This window comes from Sylvia atricapilla, chromosome 3 (assembly GCF_009819655.1).
Source record: "Sylvia atricapilla isolate bSylAtr1 chromosome 3, bSylAtr1.pri, whole genome shotgun sequence".
In the NCBI taxonomy this organism is placed as follows: domain Eukaryota; kingdom Metazoa; phylum Chordata; class Aves; order Passeriformes; family Sylviidae; genus Sylvia; species Sylvia atricapilla.
Window position 1 is genome coordinate 65654883 of NC_089142.1, and position 20962 is coordinate 65675844.

At 38.7% G+C, this 20962-nt stretch overlaps 1 protein-coding gene across 2 annotated transcripts in view; it reads left to right on the forward strand.

Moving 5' to 3' along the window:
- Positions 1-239: 239 nt before the first annotated feature.
- The window catches only part of GRM1 (glutamate metabotropic receptor 1), a 178923-nt gene continuing 158200 nt past the window's right edge, over positions 240-20962 (forward strand). The window contains exon 1 of one of the 2 annotated variants that reach the window (XM_066315635.1): positions 240-997. In XM_066315635.1, the coding sequence (XP_066171732.1) occupies positions 256-997 (742 nt within the window). In that variant the 5' untranslated portion in view covers positions 240-255. The remainder of the gene's footprint in view (positions 998-20962) is intronic. The other variant, XM_066315634.1, reaches the window with a different exon arrangement.

Genomic DNA, 20962 nt, shown 5'->3' on the forward strand with positions numbered 1-20962 from the left:
AAGCAGTCATCTCTAACCGTGCGGGGTTGCTTTATGGAGCTCAGGTTTGACATCAATTTCCTGGTTGGCCCGTTTTATCCCCTCTTTCTGTGCCACCAGGTTAAAAGTCACTAGGATGACGACTGTCTTGGCACCTTCAAGAGTGGTACTGTGAGGCTTCGCTGTGATGGTATTCGGAGCAACCTGGCCGTCGTCGGGGAGAAGCAGATGCCATTTCCTACATGTCCTTAAACCATGTGCAGGCAAGGGGAGCCCATGAAATTCGTAACCTGGGTCTGGATGACATCGTGCAACAAAATGATTGGTGTGCTGCTGGTCTTTTTCCCTGCTCTGCTCCTGGAAATGGACGTGCTGCCCAGGAGTGGTGGTCGGAAGGTTCTTCTCTCTGCAGCCTCCTCACAGCGGTCGGTGGCTCGGACGGACGGGGATGTCATCATCGGGGCCCTCTTCTCTGTCCATCACCAGCCGCCAGCCGAGAAAGTGCCCGAGAGGAAGTGCGGGGAAATCCGGGAGCAGTACGGCATTCAGAGAGTCGAAGCCATGTTTCACACTTTGGATAAAATTAACGCGGACCCGGTCCTGCTACCTAACATCACCCTGGGCAGCGAGATCCGAGACTCCTGCTGGCATTCCTCCGTGGCCCTGGAGCAGAGCATCGAGTTCATACGGGACTCCCTCATCTCCATCAGGGACGACAGGGACGGAGGCACCCGCTGCATTTCCGACTCGCAGACCCAGCCCCAGACCAGGGTGAAAAAGCCCATCGCGGGTGTCATCGGCCCCGGCTCCAGCTCAGTTGCTATCCAAGTCCAAAATCTGCTCCAGCTCTTCGACATCCCCCAGATCGCTTACTCCGCCACCAGCATCGACCTGAGCGATAAAACGCTGTACAAGTACTTCCTCAGGGTGGTCCCCTCCGATACGCTGCAAGCCAGGGCCATGCTTGACATCGTCAAGCGTTACAACTGGACCTACGTCTCCGCCGTCCACACGGAAGGTGGGTATGGGGCAGCCCCGCCCGCCCGGCCCGGGGCTGCGGCTCCTCCCCGGGAGACCGCCGGCCGCTGCCACCGCGGGGACCGTGAGGAGAGCGTGGAGAAGCGGGGAGTGCGGGGGTGCCGTGCCGGAGGTGTCCCCCCGCGGCGGGCAGCGGGACCGGGGCCCGGCCACGCAGGAACGCCCGCGAGAGATCGGGCGTCTCCCCGAGCCCTGTCCCCATTCCCACACGGAGTGTTCGGGTGTTTGTAAATAAAAGTTAACAGATGTGAGCAGCTGGATCTGGGGCGAGCAGCCTCGCCCCTCCGGCTGGGCCGGGGCAGGTCCGTGGGGCTGGTGAGTCCGTGGGGCTGATGCCCTCGGTCACCACCTTGGCGGGGACTTGGACAAAACGGAATCAGGGCTCAGCAGGGACTCCAGGATTAGCTGGCTTTGCTGCTTGTGAACTGATCTCCCGAGTCTGCGAGCAGAGAGGAAAGAAAGCTGAAAATCCCTCCCCTGTCCAGATAGCCCCTGCAAAGCCAGGTGCCGTGGGAAAGGGCAGATAGAGGCTCACGCAACTTGCATGCATCTTAAGTAATAGTCAAAGCTATCACTCTGCACAATTTGTTCATAGTCAACAGGTCTTCCTAATTTTAAATATCAAAAGAAAAATAGCAATAGTAAGGTTATTTTGAAGAGGAGACATTGGTTTATAGCCAGGTTAGGTGGACCAACATAAATTGCAGCAGTAATTGCATTTGATAGAAAATAAACCCTTGTGATATTATTGTGATATTCCTGTAGTCCAGTCGTGGTCTTCAAAATGGGATTCTTAAGTATAAAATTGCAAATTTGACCACATTATTGCTATAGCTTTGCAACTCTTCTGTTTGTCTGAGTGTATTTCTTGTATGGATTTGGTTAATGATTCCCTGTGCTTACTGGGCTGACTCCACACCTTTCATTTTCACAGAGATGACAAAGTAAAATGAGGTAAGAACATATACTGTGACAAAAAAAAAAAAAATCTCCAGGAAGAGTTCCATATTTACACATTTAGAAGGGAACTGGATTGATCTAGACACCAAAACTAGAAAATGCTGCAATTTGGGGAGGCTAGGGGACAAGTGAGAGCATGAAGCAATGACCTGACATTTGCAGTTCATTTATGCTCTGTTCAGATGAGAAAATGAGCTGCTAGCAAGACTCCAACATGAACTATTAAGATTCTCTATTGTTGACAGATATGATTAGATCCTGTGGAAGGCCAGGATGACAAATAAACATAAAAGGGGGAAATTCTTTGTTGATCTAAATAGCAATCTCTCCCTTCAAGGCACTCTGAGGTGCTCTGCTAACTCACTGTGCCTGAGGAGTTGCCTCAAGGGATTTGCTGTCTCTCTGTCCCACTCCTGTTAACATTAGTGGACCTTACCTCTTTTGGAAAAGACAACACCTTCCCTTCAGAAGGTTCATTTTAAAACAGCCCATTATAAGCAGCAACTTCAGTCATTTTTTGTGAGAAATTTTGTTTAGATACTTATTTTTATGAATGTTACTGGCTGATGAAAAATAATTGTTGCAAGATACTTTTAGACTTCTGAAGTTATATTTTGAAAATAGGGATAGCCCACAGGTCAGCACTATTCTTAGGAAAGGTCACAATTTTACAGATCATGCAGTTTGAGATTCAGATTTGCTTTTTTATTATTAATCTGTGTCTGTGTTTTATTGTTAAATTCAACCGAAAAATATCACTGAAATTATGTAACAAGCTTCAACTTTTGCACTGCTTTCCAGAAAGACAAATTATTGACCCCCACCCAATTGCTGTTGGGAAGATTCCAAAGGCTTTTTTTCCTTCTATTTAAAGTGAAATTAGTATTCATGAAAATCAGTGTAAATGGTTGCATTTCAAATCCCATGCATTCACTGTTTTGTTAAAGGTGAAATCATTCTTCACAGACAACACAAAGCCACTCTGAATAATAGTCTGTGTGAGCAGAGCTGCTTCATCCATGCTATGTTTGGAAATATGGGCATAAAGTGTAGTCAGAAACTTTCCTCCTCCACAGTTACTCATAGGCCTCTACAATGTCTTTATGGTGGGCTGCAAAATGTGCTGGGAGGCATTCTAGGGTATCACTGGTTAGAGAATGTCTTCAGCAAGGACTGTAAGGAAGGGACATATTTCTAGGAAATGCACAGGTTGACACTGTGAAGTTAATTCTTTCCCCATCCAGGTGCTCCAGATCCAGTTTGACTCCCTTTCCAAAGCAGAAAAGCTGCTTCTTTGCTATCTGACCTCTCATTCTCATGGGGATGGACAATACTCAGCTCTCGTAGGCGCCCAGCCACAAGGGGATGCAGTGAGACCACTGAGTTGCACTGTGACAGTGAGCCACACTCCTCAGTCCTCACTGACCCAGGGCAGGGTTATGGAAACTGCCAGGAGAGACGAGCCCTTTCCCAGCCTGAACCATCCAGCTACTCTGCTTACCCTTCCTCTGCTCCTGCAGCCCAACTGAAGTTGGCTGAATGCCCAAGTCAACACCTGGGTACACAATTATAGATTTAAAGATAATCAGAAATACCACACCATTTGTTGCCCAAGTTTCTTAACATGAAGCCCACATGTGCCATGAGAATGAACGTAAAGAAGTCATCAATACAGGATGATGTGTTTAAATAGTTTGCATTTGACATGGAGTTTATTCTTCATGTGTCAATGTGGTAATTAATCAGTGATGATGACTTTTAACTACATTCAGTCTCGACACTCTGGTACATGAAGCTGCATGGAGATGTGCTAGACTTGGGTTTTTTTTTTTTACACAGTGGTTTATAAAGAAGTATAAACATTACTTGGGTAAAAATTTCATAGTCAGTTAATAAAATCTGTTTTCAGAGGTCCACATAGCACATTGCTGCTTTTAGATTAAAATTGACACATAAATGTCCACATTAAAGAAGAATGAAAGGAGTTACTGTGTCTGGTTACTTTACTATGTATTTCAGTTGAGCATAGTTGCCCATGAGAGCCCAGAGTGGTCGACAGTCTTTAAATGCTGTAGCAAACCTGTGCATCTGTCAGTGTAAGGCTGTATGACGATATAGTATTTGCAAAGCATTTTCAAGGCTATTATTTTTTTAAGTTTTCTTCGAAGATAATTCTGTGTTGGAGTTCTTGGCATGTCTACGGCTCAGATTTTAGGCTTAAAAGTCATTCTTATCTTGAAATGCATATAAGTGAATGGATGTTTAACTTTGAGGCAAAACTTCCTATGGAAATCAAAGGCATCAAGAAGCACGTGGATTCAATTGGACACAATCCTTAGTGTAGTAAAGGCAGAAGGAGTGACACTTGCTAAGGGTAACCTTCCAAGTGAGATATTCTGGTCTTTAGCCAGATAACCTCAGAGTCAGGTATTCTTCTCTATTTAGACCAGGCAGCCACTGATTTGGTAACACTGTGAAGAGTTATAGGGGACACTTTCTTCCTTGCCTGGATAAGAGCCTCTGGGCTGCCTCTGGAGCAAGAAAAAAGATAGCAAGCACCACTGCTGTGCTGCTTTCATGCTGAAGACAGAGAAATAATGAGGTTGCTACCAGAAAATGCAGAATGGTTATGAGATTGCTGTAAGTTATACTGACTTCCAAAACCCACAAGACACATGCACCCTCGCTAGTGATCAGCATGAAGTCTCCATCAAATCCCTCAGTTTTAGCTGTTCCTCTTGTACACAGAGCAGGAGAGATGATGGTGTAAGTAGTCCTTTTATCACTTCAACTTCTAAATACCCCACTTCTGAATAAGCAAATAGAAATACTTAGCGCCTGTACCTGGATTTCATTTCAATCATTGCCTATCTGTTAGCCTTATAAAATGTATGTGAGCATTCATATGAATGCTGTTTGCAATTTATAGACCGTACTTACACTTTATTGTACAAATATCCCTTTATAAACAAGATTTCCATTCCAACAGAATGCAGACTTTGCAGAAGGAACTTTGGAAATGGAATTATTAAGATCATTGCACCAAATTTGGACTGTTTAGAAATTAATTTTAGAGAACAGTGAGATGTTTCTGGTCTTGATTAAATTTTGTCAGATTTGTTTGCCAGGCTATTCCTTTTTCTTGAGTATAAGGCTTAAAATGAACTATGATGAAGCAAATGGCACAACTGTAAAGACTTTCAGATCAAAGTAGATGGTAAGTGTATGATCTTCATAATGGTTTTTGGTAACCTGACTGCTGTACACTATCCATTGTACAGGAAACTCATAAACATGGTTATATATGTTGGAAGGAGGATGCAAAGAGTGAGTCCTGCACTTTATTGCAAATTTCACAAGAAATAAGTTCATTCAGTAGAACCTACTGAAGTTGCTTTAGATTTGCTGGAAGATAATACTTCTGTTTAAAGATAAGTGGGGCTATATTGATCAAATAGCTCAAAGGAATGATTTTCATAAAATTGTGTTTATTTTCCAAAGGTGTTTTGAATAGTGGTCTACTATTAATTATATGGTGTCACTCAGTGATTAATACTTTTTGATAACATTATTGTCAGGCAACAGAATAAGGAATTCCAGTTCAAATGTTTGAAATTTTAGAGTGTACAAATATTTCTATGGATACCAACAATTACAAAAATGCTCTTAAAGGTTAAGGTTATGTAGTGGTATGAAAAGTGCTGAGATGTGTGTTCATAAATACATATGTCCATCTAATTGTTTCTGTGTTTAACTTGCTTCATTGACTATCTTCAGAGGTTTTGTGATAGGAAAAAAAGAAAAGTCTTATATTGCAAGGAAAACAGAAATTAGTTTCAAAACAAGTATCCCTACATTGGATGGATCCTATTAACTGTATTAATTAGAAGGTGCTAGGAGAACAATTTTCATAGATTAATGTTGGAAAAATTATGATATTGACATACACTGTAGAAATCAAGAGAAATTCTTTCTTGAAATTCTACTGCTTTGCATTACTCCTAAATTCACAAGTAGTATAGCTTTTCAGCTACACAACTGGCAGCTGCATGAGTTACGTCAGCTCAAAAGCTTCATCGAACTCCTGTGCCTGCCTTCTCAGCAACACTGCTAGAGTTCATATTTATCAGTCAGCACAATGCCTTCATTTGTGCTTTATTTTTTTATGCATCATGTCCTTGCTATCAGGTTTTTATGACCTACAATCTTTGTTAACTCCTGCAGGTTTCTTGTCTCACTGAAGACTTTTAAAAATGTTAAATGACCTTAGCTTTCTCAAAAAGCTGTGTGAAAATGCCTCTAAAATATACCTTTGAACCTAACATGGAGGTGCTTGCACTGAGGTTTCTGAGACAGAAAACAAAAAGCTACATGGAGTAAAATCATATAACTGAAGCAGCGTCATGCACTGAGAAAGGTTCTTTAGGGGCCTGACACATCAGTGAGCTGGTAACTAGTGAGAGACCAGAAGCATTGCACCTGCCACATGCAGCCCAGGGAAATGCTGATCAAAGCCATTACTAACTGGGGCTCCCTGACCCAGGCGAAGCAATACAGGAATTTCAGTTTGTCTTCTGGGTGGTAGCAGTGCTTGCTGCAAATGCCACTGTCACAGATGGCAGTAATTAACACATGGGCCTGCCGTCTCAGCTGGAGGGCCAGGAACTGATTGGACACGATTCCACCGAAAGAAAGTGTCCTTTCACCCATGGGTATCTAAGGAATTGCCATCCAGTGCATGACCAACTCAGGTTTGCAGTCTAATTTTTCAATAGTGTTTTCTCAAACGTTATTATTCCTATAAATGTACGTCTTAAAGAACAATGTCTAAATCTGGTTTGCCAGCAGAAGGTTGGCTATTGAGAGAGACGCTGAATATGAAAAGAAAAAAGAGGAGGACAGAGCAGATTTCCACAGTTCCGGTCTATAGCAAGTTCCCAAGTACTAGGGCTAGCAGCCACCAATAAATGTTTCCTTTAGGAGTTTGTCTAATCCCATTTCGTATAGTTTATTCTTTGGTGTCTAGAGTATCGCAGATTCACAGAATGGTTAAGGTTGTGACAGACCACTGGAGGTCATCTAATCCAGCCTTCCTGCTCAAGCAGGGTCCACTAAAGCATGCTACTCAGGATTTTGTCCAGATGGCTTTTGTATATCTCCTGGGGAGGAGATTTCACAGTCTTTTTGGTCAGCCTGTCCCAGTGCTCAGTAACACAGAAAAGAAGTTCTCCATCAATTTTATAAATTAACTGTATCTTGTGGGAAGAAATATTTCCTTAAAGCTATTCTGATAACTGCATTACCTTCAGAAGTTCATACAAAACTATTCATCATTTGTTAATCCTGATCACTATTCTGTACTTGTAATTCCAATGTGAAACATGGGCAAGCAGAGCTACATTCAGTACTCAGGGTGTGGGTACACCATGGTTAAAATCCCTTGCGGGGTGATAATTTTAGTATTGCTCTCAGACCTTTCCGGATAAGCTTCCAGTCATCCATTAATTTTTTAATTACCACCATGCACTGAATGGATGTTGTCAGAAAATACCACAAAATTACCGCAAAATCATCTTCTTAAATGGTAAGGCTTTCTTCAGAGGCCATTACACATAGGGTTTTCCTCATGTGTTACTCCTACCTTATTAACACAAATTTCATTTGCTACACTTTGGTTCCTATATGTTAGCTAATTGTTAATCCAGGACCTTCTGTCATATCCTGTATTACCTCTATTTCTGTCAGAGACTTTACTAAGAGACCTAATCAAAAGCTTTCTTAAGTCCTAAGTACTCTATAGTGATTGTATTACTCATATGGTTACCTGCTCCAAAAAAGAAGTCTAATTAGTTTCTGAGATATGTGGGTGTTTTATTTTTTTGGAAATAATTAGTTAGTTTTTCTCTGATATGGCATATTTATTTATATGAACCTTAACACTGTTTTGTTGTTGTTCCTACCAATTAGCTTTGCAAAGAAATATTTAAAATCTGCAGAAATATCATGTCTGTTGTTCACTGGATTACCCTCTATGCCTCTCTATTCTCCATAAATTCAGTTAAAAATGAAAACTGATATGTGAAAAAATGAAATTGCTTTTTCTGCATTACTGCTAGTTTTTTTGCTGAGGCCACTGTATCTGGTGTTAACATGCCACAATCAAAAATTAGCTGGTGTTGGAAATTTGTTGAAGTTCACCTTATGAATTTGGATTTGTTCTAAGATACATGCTATTGACGCTCAGAGACAGTGGTTCATTTCTATCCTACATAAGGAATGACCATTGTGTGAGAGCTGTCCTATCTGCCTTCACAGACAGTGCAGACAGAGAATTAATTTAACTTTTATGTTAAGGTTTTATCTTCCCTGAGTGCTCTCTTTATGCAATTGGTTATCATTGAATATCAGGCTAGTTTCCCATTTCTTGAATATTTGAAGAACGGTGGGTTATTAGATTCTATGTCTTTATGTCTCAGAATTGTTTCATCTTGTGTTTTGTGGTTTTATATTTCAGTTTTCAAGGTACACTCTGTTTTCTTTCCTTCATTAGGACATAACTTCGACTTTTCAAAGTATTTATCTTATTTTATTTACATTTATTTTGTTTTGTTTGTTTTAATAGCATTATAAAATTTACTTTTTTGCTTATCAAGCCAGTTTTTTTGATCCTTTTGAATCTTTTGCTCTCAGCCTCTCGTATTCCTGACCAGTCTTCATGGAATTTGTTCATATTTCACTCTTTTGGCTACTCCTTTTAATATCCTTGAAATTAGCTTTCTCATTTTGATATAATTTATTTTGCTTTGAATTAAATATTACTTTTAATGATTTTTTTTTTAAATTTTATTTTACGTGCAGCTTTTTTCCTGTCCCAATATCACTATTTTTTGGATTGTTAGGTATTAACAATTTATATATGGCTTAAGACTAAATCAAGGGTTGTTTCTTTGTTTGTGAGTTCAATGAACAAGTGAGTAACCCATGAAACACATGAAAAAGAAATCAATGCACAGTATGTAAGATTTGCCTTCATTTGCCATTGTCCAAACTACCTACAAGACAGAGTGTCGTAATAACATTTTGTGACATGGGTGCTGTGCATCAAAGGCTGTTTCCTCTTCTGCTGAGCCACTGTCCAAGTGGCTTGTGTCTATCAAAAACCAGTGTGACAGATATTTCATTTTACTGACAAGTCATATTTTTTGTTCTGTAGAATCATGGTCCTTTGTTAAAACAATTTTCACTCATATTCTCTCTTGAATATTTTTATAAACAAATTAATTTCTTAAAGGATATTTGAATTATGTTAACAGCTATCAATGATTTATAAGTCTCTTGAAAATTTGACAGTAATATTTTAAGCATGGGCATTTGGCAGTTCTGGTAGACAAAGCAGAGAAGGTCATGTCCCGTGCTGGTGCAGAGAGCAAGCGTAGCAATAAGGCTCCTATCAAATGCTCATTGAAGTTAATTGGTGGCCCTCTGTTGACTCCAGTGGATCCTGAATGGAGCTCAGCATGGCCATCAGATATTGTCTTTTCAGGTCATTGAGCTGATGATACTCAGAAAGCCATAAAAATCTGCAGGGATTGTGAATCCCACATCTAGGTGTACGCCACAGTTAATTTGAAGTAGTGCAAAACTGTGCAAAAACAAAACTATGGTTGTTGGATTTGCATATATATTAGAGGATATTCAGATACATAATTTTTTCCTTCCAACTAGAGGGAAGCCGAATCTAGTTCTTCCCATTCAAGTACCCCAGTGAATTTAACACTTGCTTCTCTTTGCAAAATGTTTGAGGAACAAACAAACCTTCATTTTCTTAAATGAAGTTGTTTCACTAGCAACATTCATCCTTATTCATCTGCGGATACAGATGGGTTTGTACAAGCTAGTAATTTCCCAGACATTTATTCAAACAAAACTCATCCTGGAAAACAGCAAGAAGAACCAGACATGAATATTGCTGAAATGACGAGTATTGGAAATCTGAATAAGTGTTCATAAATACTCTTAAAATGTTTGGCTAGGCTCCGTTGAACATTGAATATCTTTTCCTAGGTGGAGTGGAATGTAAAAGATAAATTTGCAATTCATTGTCAGGAAGTGAGAAAACCCTGTATAAACCTTGTATATAAGCCTTTCTTACCCGTGTGGTGTTGTGGAAAGGCTTCAGCAAATGGAAATTTGACGCATAGAAATTTGTGTTGGATACTGAAATTGGTGATCCTCCTAATGAGAATGTATTTCCCTAGCTGGAAGTTCCACATGAGTAGATCTCAGTCTCTTGCCAAAACAAAAAATATTTGAAAGTGAGTATTTGTAGTACTGTTAAGAAATGTTGTGTTATGAGCACTGGAAAATTATAGGATTATTTGAGAGACTGGAAAGTAAAAATCCACTCCTATTGAACTATTCAGAAAAGGTTAGAGTAGCAGGCTGACAACATTCTTTTGGAGGATGCCCTTGTTTTCCAGGCCTTTTTTCCCGAGAGAATAAATTTATTCAGCATCAGATTAAAAACTTTACAGCTATCAGCTATATGAACAAAATGCTGAGCTGGGACAGCTGCTCCACTGGAACAAAAGTGTTGAAGATTTTGAGAAAGGGGAATGAACCAGATGGCAGCCCTGGCAGCAGCCCTGGCAGACTGGGTGTCACTTAGTCCTTTCTTGTTCCCTTCTGCCCTCAAGGCACTACAATTGTAGGTCTCAGGTGTCACTGCATTTCCTGTTTAATAAGCTTAACCTTCCTGGTTCAGGTGGATACCTGCACAACTCAAATCATTCTTTGTCCTCTGTCAAGTTAGACCAGGATACCAACATCTGACAGCTCAGTCTGGGCGTACTAAGTGACATAGTGCCAGTGTGTGTCACCTAGAGGCAGAATTCCTTCCCTTCTCACATAGTGCCAACCTGGAAATGACATTATGACTGGAAGGTTCTCCAGGGGTTCCTTATGCATTTGTCACCAAACTCAGAAAGAGATAAATAGTACTCCATTAAACATATGCCCCAACCATGCTCTTGTCATGTCCTTCAGTGTTGGCATCCTGAAAAAGGGTAGGATAAGGATGTAGTAAAAGTGACATTGAGATAGTAATGTGCAAAACTGATGTTGTGAAGTTGAGTGAGTCAACAAATATTGATTTCAATATCTTATAGGACAGCCAAAAATGGACAGTATTGAGTTATGCCAAAAATCCAAACACAAAAGACAAATGAGCTATGCCAGACAGCTCTGGCTACCAAGACAGCAATCCCCAGAATAATAGTAAGATAGTGACGCAGACTTCAGCTGACAAAAAATTGTAATTAAATTAAAACCAATCAATGTGACGCTATGAAGAATAGATCTTCTCAAACAAACCTGATTTTATTCCCTGGTGAAAATGCAAACTTGGCAGTTACAGATTGAAACTGCAGATCAAGTATCTTAGATTTCTTTTCAGGCACTGAATCAGTATTACAGAATATTTTTATTAAAAAAGCACTGTGCAATGTCAGAAAAACAGATGTCCCATAAATTCAAACTCAGCACACTGATCTCAGCAAGTAAAGGGTGACCATCAAGTGCAGCTTATGTAGGTGAATTGTGTCCTTGAAAGAGTCCTAATACACTTTATGATTATAGAGGAACTATATATAAAAATATTCCCAACTCAGAAGCTAATGTTATCCTTGAGGAAGTGGGAACTTCACCTCAATCTAAGGATTATTACTTTTAATTTCTGTATTTGTTCAGTTCTGTTGTCAACTTTTAGAATCAATATTAAAATATTGAAAAGAGGTAGGGATAAAACACTGAATTATTTGAGGGCTGGAAAAAAGTGCTTAACAGCAGGAATCCAAAACAGCTTAATCTGTCTGGTTTTCAAAAGGAGATGCAGTGTTATGTGTGAAAAATGCTTCATTTCCTCCAAGCAAACAAAGCTACTGGGAACCACAGGGCTCTGCATCCTAACAGTTAAATGCAAAACAAGCCCCGACTGCTGGCAAGCCAACAAATTCCAATTAGAAAAAAAAGACCAATGTTTTCGCTTGTTCTGGTGATTAATCACTGAGATAAATGACTGAGGAAAGTTCAAACTTTTGATGTTGTGTAATCAAAATTAGCTGCAGATATCCCGGAACAGTTTTATTTGAAATGCATCTCACTGGACACAGCACAGCTGGATCTGGAGCAAATGTATGGGCTGGAATTCGATAGGTGGTAGTGGTCAGATAATAAGAGCTGGTAATTCTTTTGTCATTAGATCTTGATCGTTTGTGAATATTTTAAATTGTGTTAGGAGGAAAGGAAAATGTTTTATGTAAAAAGTAGCTTAATATTTTGATTATTCAGCTGCCTAAGACCATCCAAAGTATCCTCTGCTGTGGATACTGTGGATACTTACTGTAGAGGAAGAGAAACTCAGGACAAAATAATTCCATCAGCCAAATTCAGCCCACTGTTGCAGTTTACATGCAGTATTTAAAGTCAGTATTTGTCCTCTCATCAGCAGTTGGTTCCTGTCATGTATTTTGCCCTTAGAGAACCCCAGGTTTCAGAACTGTTTTTATTTGCTTGGTGGAAATTTCCATTTTCATGTAGAATTTGTATTTCACCTATTCTCTTACTTGTGACATAGATGTTGGCCCCTGTGACTGAAGAAAACAGCAAGTTTTCTAAAAAGATGCAATGACATTTTCCAGTGGTCTCACTAATTAGAATACTGCTTTGTACCTAAAATGATTTAATTCATGTGACAGCCCATGCAAAGTAAGTGAATTAAAAAAAATGCTTTGAAAGGAAACAAGAACTTGATGACTAGGTAATTAACATTTTTACCCAGCAGATTTTCTAGAAATTAATTCAGTGCTGAATTTCTGATTATCTGTTTTGATTTCAACAGATATCATATGAACATCAATATTTTCTGGTTATTTCAGATCCCAAACAACATGTTATAACACAGTCCCTTCATCCAGTGAACATCTTAATGTCCTTTTACGAGGCAACTTAGAGTATAGGGCCATGTTTGTAAAATCCTTTGTCCTTGTCACATCTATTTCTGACTTTTCTACTGAGTCCAAATATCTGTGAAATAATGCATTCCACCTTTAACACAGATGTGTTGTCTGTGAAGTGAGAAGCAGGAATGCACTGGTGCCGCAAATATCCAGAGTCACATAACTGCTTTTTATAGTTCATATCCTGAGGACATATGAATAATAAAATTGTCTTCAAAGTTCTGGTAAAACATCTGTATTCAGAGCTATGGTTTGGCTTTAATGAAGTCAATAGGAGCTATTGACTGAAATTTAGCCATGGTGATGCGATGTGATGATCCTCTAAGGTACAGAATACTGTTGCTTGATCTCAGATGGCAAGTGAATGGTATTTTTACTTTAGGCACTTGGATTATGAAGGGCAAGAACTAACCACACACTTGTACAATGTAGTTTCTGGGGGTAGATGGCATCACAACAGTGCCTAGTACCTCACAAGATGAGGATGGGTGTGCTTACCTCACATTAAAGACAGATCTTTTACTGGTAAAGCAGACACTTATAAGCCTTCTAAGGAACTGTGTAGTGGGTTAGTCTAGGGGGAAACTAAAGAGCCCTAGAACTGTGCATATCAAGGGATTATGAAAATTGACAAGTGGGTTAAATAAAGACAGGCTGCAATCCACTGGAGAAAAAGGGCAGGCTTTTGGATGTGCTGTTTTGAAGTGACAGGTAAAGTTAGTTGCTGCTTTCTTAATTTAAAGTGGACTGCTGACATAACTGATTAGGTCAGCTTTCTAATGTCTAATTATTTCTAATTTTATGAATAGAAGATCAAGGTAAGTAGGCAGGTAACTGAGTGTTGAAACTTAATTGCATTTACCCATGTAAAAATTATGATTTATTTTTAAGTATTTTGTGTGTTTTGCTCTAATTACTCACTTGCTATGCTGGATTACACTATGGTAAATGTCACCTGGATTTTTTTCCTCTCTCTTTTATAATGAATAATCTTAAAGTGCTAATTTGTATGTTCTTAAATTCCCAAGTTTAGGCAGCTCTTTTATCATAATACATGCAGGAAAATAACACACAAAGCAGAAGAAGAAAGAAACTACTTTTGTGTCTCTGTCACACAAAGACTTCTGATGTAAAAGGCTTTTATGGTGTTGCCAGGCTTCTTATACTTCTACAAACTTTAACTCCCAAGGATGCTATCTTAAATTGTCTAGCCTCTAACAAATGCTAATTTAAAATTTGGAACACACAATGTTTTATGAAACAGAACTTTTTTAAAAAAATATATATCATATTTAGAACAAGCTCTATCGGTGTTTCATTTCTTAAGAGGCAGGTTTCATTTTCTAACAACAGCATGCAGAAGGCAACTGGAAGCTACCATGAAAGGGAACTGCCTTGTTTTGAGGGGACATTTTTTGTTATGATAGGATTTTTGTTGAATCATTTGCTTTTGCTGAATCAGCAGCTTAGAAAAAGGGAAATCTCCTATGGGAATCTTCTAACTGTCTGCCTCTGACTCCAGGTCTCATCATCCCATCCCATAATAATCATAGCCTTAACCTTTCTGTATCTTGCCTTCTAGCTTTTCCTACAGCTCCCTCTCCCAGGCCGGGATCTCAGAATCTATATTGATACTTAGAACAGTCTATAAAAAACTCAGTTGACTTTTCGTTGTTTTCAGAAGGTAATGCCTTCTGGAAAAGCACACAAATACTGCAAAAATCACTCATCTTCAGTGCTGTCCTTTTCATGTTTTTAATGTAATCCACCAGATTTTTGGAGTTCTAGGAAAACTAGGCATAGGCATCTCTGAAACACACAGAATGTATGATCATGCCCTCAGTCAATCGCAAAATCATTTTCTTTAGACTGAAGAAAAAGAAATACCTGAGCTGACCTGTAACCTTATTTTTCAGACAGACAAGAATTTCAAGAATTTGAAAAAAACCTTTGTAGTCATTACAATTCAATCATAATTGACTTTCCCCACTCTAGATTATTCTAAAATAAGAATAAGATTAACTTTCAATTTTATTTGATTGATGTCCATTGAAGATTTTCCACTGATTTCTGTAGGAAGAAGTTTGGTTTTAATTATTGTACAATTTCAAGGCAAATATACATGCATATAAGCAAAATGCACATGTAAATGAGGAAACAAGGTTATAAAACACGTAACCTGAGGGAAAGTCTGTACATCTTACAAATAGAAACAATATTTCTTCAGTTTGTCTTATGTTTGTGTAGAAAGATTTCAGAGATACATTCTAAAAGTGTGAATATCCATCAGGAATTGCTCCATGATAATGTATGTTTGAATTTCAGTGTCAGGGAAATTTTATGCTGCTACTAATGAACTTTATAGTGTCAAAGTCCATTGTTACTTAGAATAAAGGGGAAAGGGTGTTCTCTGTACTGTAGTCAGGAGCATCAATCAGCAAAAGCACACATTTTAATAGAAAGAGGGAATGGGTGGAGCCCACTGCAAGCATAGATGCTTTACCCTTAATTTCTGCAACTTTGATTTTATTCAGAACATTCAAGTTCTGTATGTAGCAAGAAGTTCTGCTCACTGCCAATGAGGAGTAGACCCAGTGGAAAAGAGGGATCTAAATATTTATCACAGTTGAATGAAGAGAACAAAACAAAACAAGAAATGTTTTACCTTAAACCTAATGCGCCTTGCAGTGGTGATTTACTGCACCTTGGCTGTAGACATAAGTGATTAATTCATGTATTTATTATGGAAACGTGCTTTGGACAGCTGGAATAATTTCAACATTAAGAAAATGTTCTCTGAAGCACCCTTAAGAGCCAATGAAGGACACATGAGGTCCTTATGGGTTCTTATTATAAATATTATCTCACTAATAATACTAACTGAAGAGGTTCTGGATCAACTTTTCCCTGAGAGGATTAGAATACCATTTTTTGAAGCATTACTGTCAAATGTGACACTGCTGTATTTTGCAAGAACTATTTCTGTGTTTGTTTTTCCGAGTGGAAGGTTGACCCTGACCAGTCATCAACCACCCACACAGCTGCTCACTCACTCCTCCCCACTCTATACCAAGGGGACAAGGAGAGAAAATAGATAGAACAAGAATGAATCCAAACAGCTGCAAATCCAAAACACAGCCCCATACAGGCTGGTATATGGAAAGATCACTCCATTGCAGCCACATCCAGTTGAGTCCAGCTCAAGAAACACCTTATTCAGTGACTAAGCCACTCTCCTATGTGAGAGATGTATCTTGTTGCTCTCTCCTGTTGAAATTGAAGCTGTATTGCCCACTTCTCTGATGCATGCTCTAAGAGCTGAACTGCTTTATTTGAACTTAAATGTCTGCAGAGGCTTCTTTGAGCTTGTAACATCACAGTGAAACTTTCACAACTAATACCTTAGAGATCACGGCATTAGCATTTCAAAATCTAGCCACTCAAGAACTTAGAAGTGTAAAATTATTTAATCTTGATTTACAGCCTAGAGCACTCTTATGGACAACTCCTACGTTGCATAGTTCGCGCTTAAATAGCCTGGATACCTGTGTGACCGACCCTACTGATGAGATACAGAATTACAGATAAATAACATTTCACACACCTTTATTTGAAAGTTTCTCCATTTTTAAAAGATGTTTCCAAGTGTTGTAGAAGTTGTGGTGTTATGAGAACTTCAACTGTTTTGAAATAGGAGAAATATTTTAGGAATGCAGGGTAGAGACAGGTCTAGCCTTAGTGCCACTTGAGCAGAAGTTTCCCAAGATAAAGGGCAACTTAAAAATCACACAATTCTCCAAACATTTTTTTTCAAGGACTCCTTACACTGTTAGTTGTATGTGTGCACTTAACCCACTTTGAAATCCAGCCTGGTAAGTTCCTTAATATCAATAGTTCTCTTGAAATGTTGTTCTAGAATTTAATTCTTTCTAGAATTTAAAGCTGCTTAATGCTTTACTTTTGGATGGTGCTTTGGAGTTTGTTTGTTAGTTAGTTAGTTTGTTTTTGATCTGAGAAGGAGGCTCAGATAAAAGGCTCAGAGCCTTGTATAACTCACTTAAATTCACATCTTCTGGTCTTTCATGATCTTGATGGCTACTCTTTGAGATTGCACCATTTTCCCATTATCTGGTAATGCTGGATATCAGTGCAGAAGCAGTCATAATACTGTGAAATAGTTAAGTGGTACTATTACTACAGTACCACACTTATTTATGTAACTAAACCCAAATTCTATTGTTTTTTAGCCACGGAATTACTTTTAGTGCTTATCTATTATAAATACCAAGTCAGTAATTGAATCCCATGATGGACTCCAGGATCCCATATATGCAGCATATTTAGTTCCTGAAAATTTAAATTTATGTGTGTGTTTAACTGGGTATTTCTTTGTCTATGTCCGGTTCCCTGATTAACCTAGACCAGGCTGCATTGGTAGCTTGTCTCCCAATCTTGCTGTCATTTGCAAATGTTATTGGTAATATTTTTGTATTTTTGTTTTTCCAGGTCACTGATTAATGTTAAGTTGTAAAATCTAAGGACAGATCCTTATGGGACACAATAAAGGGACACCCAATCAATTAGTGTTCCTTTGCTGCAAGTGTATGTTGAAACCTACCAGCCAGACTTTAATCTATTTTATGTCTGCAGTGCTGATTCTTGTCATTGCAGGTTCGTAGACAAAATGTCATGCAAAATGAAGGTAGATGTCCTGCAGAAATTGAATAATATTGCATTGACTATATTGCTCTTGATAACCAAGACTATAAATTCAGTTTTAAGAGATGATTTGGATAACTGAATTGGAAACACCTAGTTTCCACATACACATACTGGTTGGCAATCCTTACATTGCCCATTCCCTTAATATTTTTTGTACATAAATTCCATGTCAGCTGACAAAATAACACATTATTTTGTCCAAAATGGATGTCAGGCTGACAGACCTGTGAGTACTCAGGTTAACTCACTGATCCTTATAAATATTGCACAACACTGCCTTGTTGCAGACCTCTGGCACTTCACAACTTCCAACAGCTATTAAAAATAGTTTCTAGTAGTTCAGAGGCTCGTCGGCAACTTCTGACAGAAGTTATCTGAACGCATCCATTTAAAAATGCCTGCCTTTTGGAGATGCCACTTGATTTCCTTCTGAGTTGCAAAGGGACATTACCATTCATCATCACCATCAACACTGTCACCATCTTCTGGTATGTATACATTATCTGTCTCTTTCCCAAAATACAGAAAATAAAAACTTATTAGAAGATTCTTTCTGTTCTACAGAATCCCTTCTAGCACTGACACCATCGTTCCTTTTTTTTTTTTTCTTTCTTTTCCAAAGTTCCCACCTTCTAAAGCTTACCTTTCTAAACCTCTTACCTTTTGGACTGCAATATCACCTACCAAATGGCATAATTTCATTTTTTTCCATGAGAGGAAGGCCACTTCAGATCTAAGCAAAGAAAGTGTCTGGGAGGGATTACTGGGAGACGCAGAGGAAGGCCCAGGTCTGCTGCCCAGTTTTAGGATCCACATTTTAGGATCTGCCAGGAACAACCAACCTGCTGCTCCAAAGTTTTCACCTGTCCTTAAATCCCAGGGCCCCTCCTGCCATCTGATAATGCTTTTGACTAACTTTGAGTCAGCTCCAGTTGCAGAGCTCCCTGTGCAGCAGATGGGTGGTGGTGCTGTGTGTTCAGAAGATGGAAAATCTCTAATGGTGCTGCTCAGAGAGATTGCCTAATCAACATTTGGCCACTTGAGTCATTGTTATGCCTTTAGTTGTGCCTGCAGTCGGGTTTTGCATTGAAGAAGCAATGATATTTTGTTTCTCAAGGATGGTAAACACAGCAGTTTTCTCAGAGGAAGTATTAATTCCAAGTGTAGTGTTCTAACATAACTCCATGAGAAAAGAAAGAAAAAATGGTCATTTGTGGTTAAAAAGCCCAACTTCATAGCACCTCAATGGTAAGAGACAAAATCAGCTTGTCTGTCTCCTGCTCTGTATACATACATGAACATAAAGAAGTGCTTCAGAGGTTTTTCATTGATATTTTGTTAATATCTTTTTGTTAATATCTTATCTCACTCAGAATAAAACATTGCTTAGGAGGGGAGAAAAAGCCCCTACTACTCCACTCAAATTAAGTCATCAAGAAGAAGATAATTTGCAGAGATCTCAAGAAATGTTAAGAAAACAAGTAAGCTTTCTGCCTTGGCATTTTCTTCAGATTGGTTACATTAAGATTGCAGGCATCATGTCAGATGAGCAGCAGTGCTTGTGAGAGTGCATTTATCAAGTGCTAAGAAGTGGATGAAGGGAAATTGAAATTCCATTACAATCTTAGTCTTTGTTAAAAGTAAAGTATTAAATTTTGCACTAATTCATTGTGACAGATGATATTCTGACAGGACTGAGATCTATAACAAAATGTGACCAAAGTGGATACAATTCAGGAATGATGTTTCATTTTTTCCACCTACTACTATGATGTCAATGTAACAGATAATTCAGATATGGACTTCGTTTGTCTTAAATGCATTTATCTTTGATCATCAATACTTTTGTTACAGGCAGACATGTACTTACAAAAATAACAAAATCAGTAGCTTCTTAGATTGTAAGAAAATGAAGTAATTAGTCTGATTAATATTGCCAAGGAAAATTGTGTCACCTAACCTCTACTCTCAGGCAATGTGGGTGATAAATTTTAAAGTATGGTGTTTTTAACGGCTTTTTCTGTCTTAGGTTGGATTTTTTTCATTGGAAATGCAAACATTATTATAACTGCTGATGAGACTTAGCAGAATATCAAGTGCTAATGGGGGGAACTCTTACAAGTCACTTTTCTATAAAACTTTACTTACATCTCTCTTTGGGGTGTAGGGTTGAAAGCAAGGTTGATACTGAGTGTTCTGACAAGATATTGCAGAGGTTTTTCAGACGTGATTTTTACTCTTGATTGTTTGCTGGTAATTGAGATAAACTCTAATCTTTGGCTGAGAAGTGCCAAGGGAAACTCATCACACCACGATTTTAGTCCAGATAAAGCCCCTGCTGTTCCTGAGCTTTTCTTTAGATGTTACTGAGGCTTCTCTAATGCTGACTGAGTGAAAGTGGTTACAAGGAAATCATCAACCACAACTATTCTATCAAGCAGTGCAGGCACAAAGCTGCCAGACAGCTGTACTACTTCAGAGGTAGATTAAGGCTTACCTGAAGAGAGGTGATTCTCCCCAGGCAGGTGTACTCATAGGGTGCCACCTAACTTGGTTCCAGCACCACTGAGAAACTACCTACTACTCAGTTGTCTTTCTGAGAGTGTTTGCTTTTCCCCCAAAACTGAATAATGAAAAAACGAAATAATGAAAAGAGAGGACAAAAAAAGGATAATTAGATACAGTTCCTTTGGCTGCAAACTGCAAGACAATGAAGTATTTCAGAAGATTTCTGTATGTTAATTCAGTAAACAAAGTTTGCCTGTTTTTCCTTTGTTAAACAATTGCAGTAAAGTATCAAATGATGCATAGAAAGTACTATCTTTAAATATCATCTTTAAATAAGAAGTTAAACTTACCCCTAGCAGAGTCTGGTGATATACATTTTTATCAGACCATATTTTGTTTCCTCTGTAATCTCTTGATTTTGTTTTTAGCATGTCTTATTAGTTAGACGTGCCCACTTTGTTAGCTAAGAAACATGCAAAAAGATGGTTTGGAAATACTGTCATTCTATACTGTGAGAATTCTCAGAGGCATTGTATAACCCTGAAACCCTCATTTTTTTCAGCAGTCATTTGCTTGAGCTTCTGTTTTTGAAAAATTAAATCAATAGATTTTCAGTCCAGATAAATTTAGACTTTTTTAAAAGGGGCACCATGGAAATGTTTGTTTTCAATTTAATAAGAGCTTGAAATTTTTCAAAAAGCAATAACCTAAGATTAGGGCAGACAAACTACTTAAGTAAA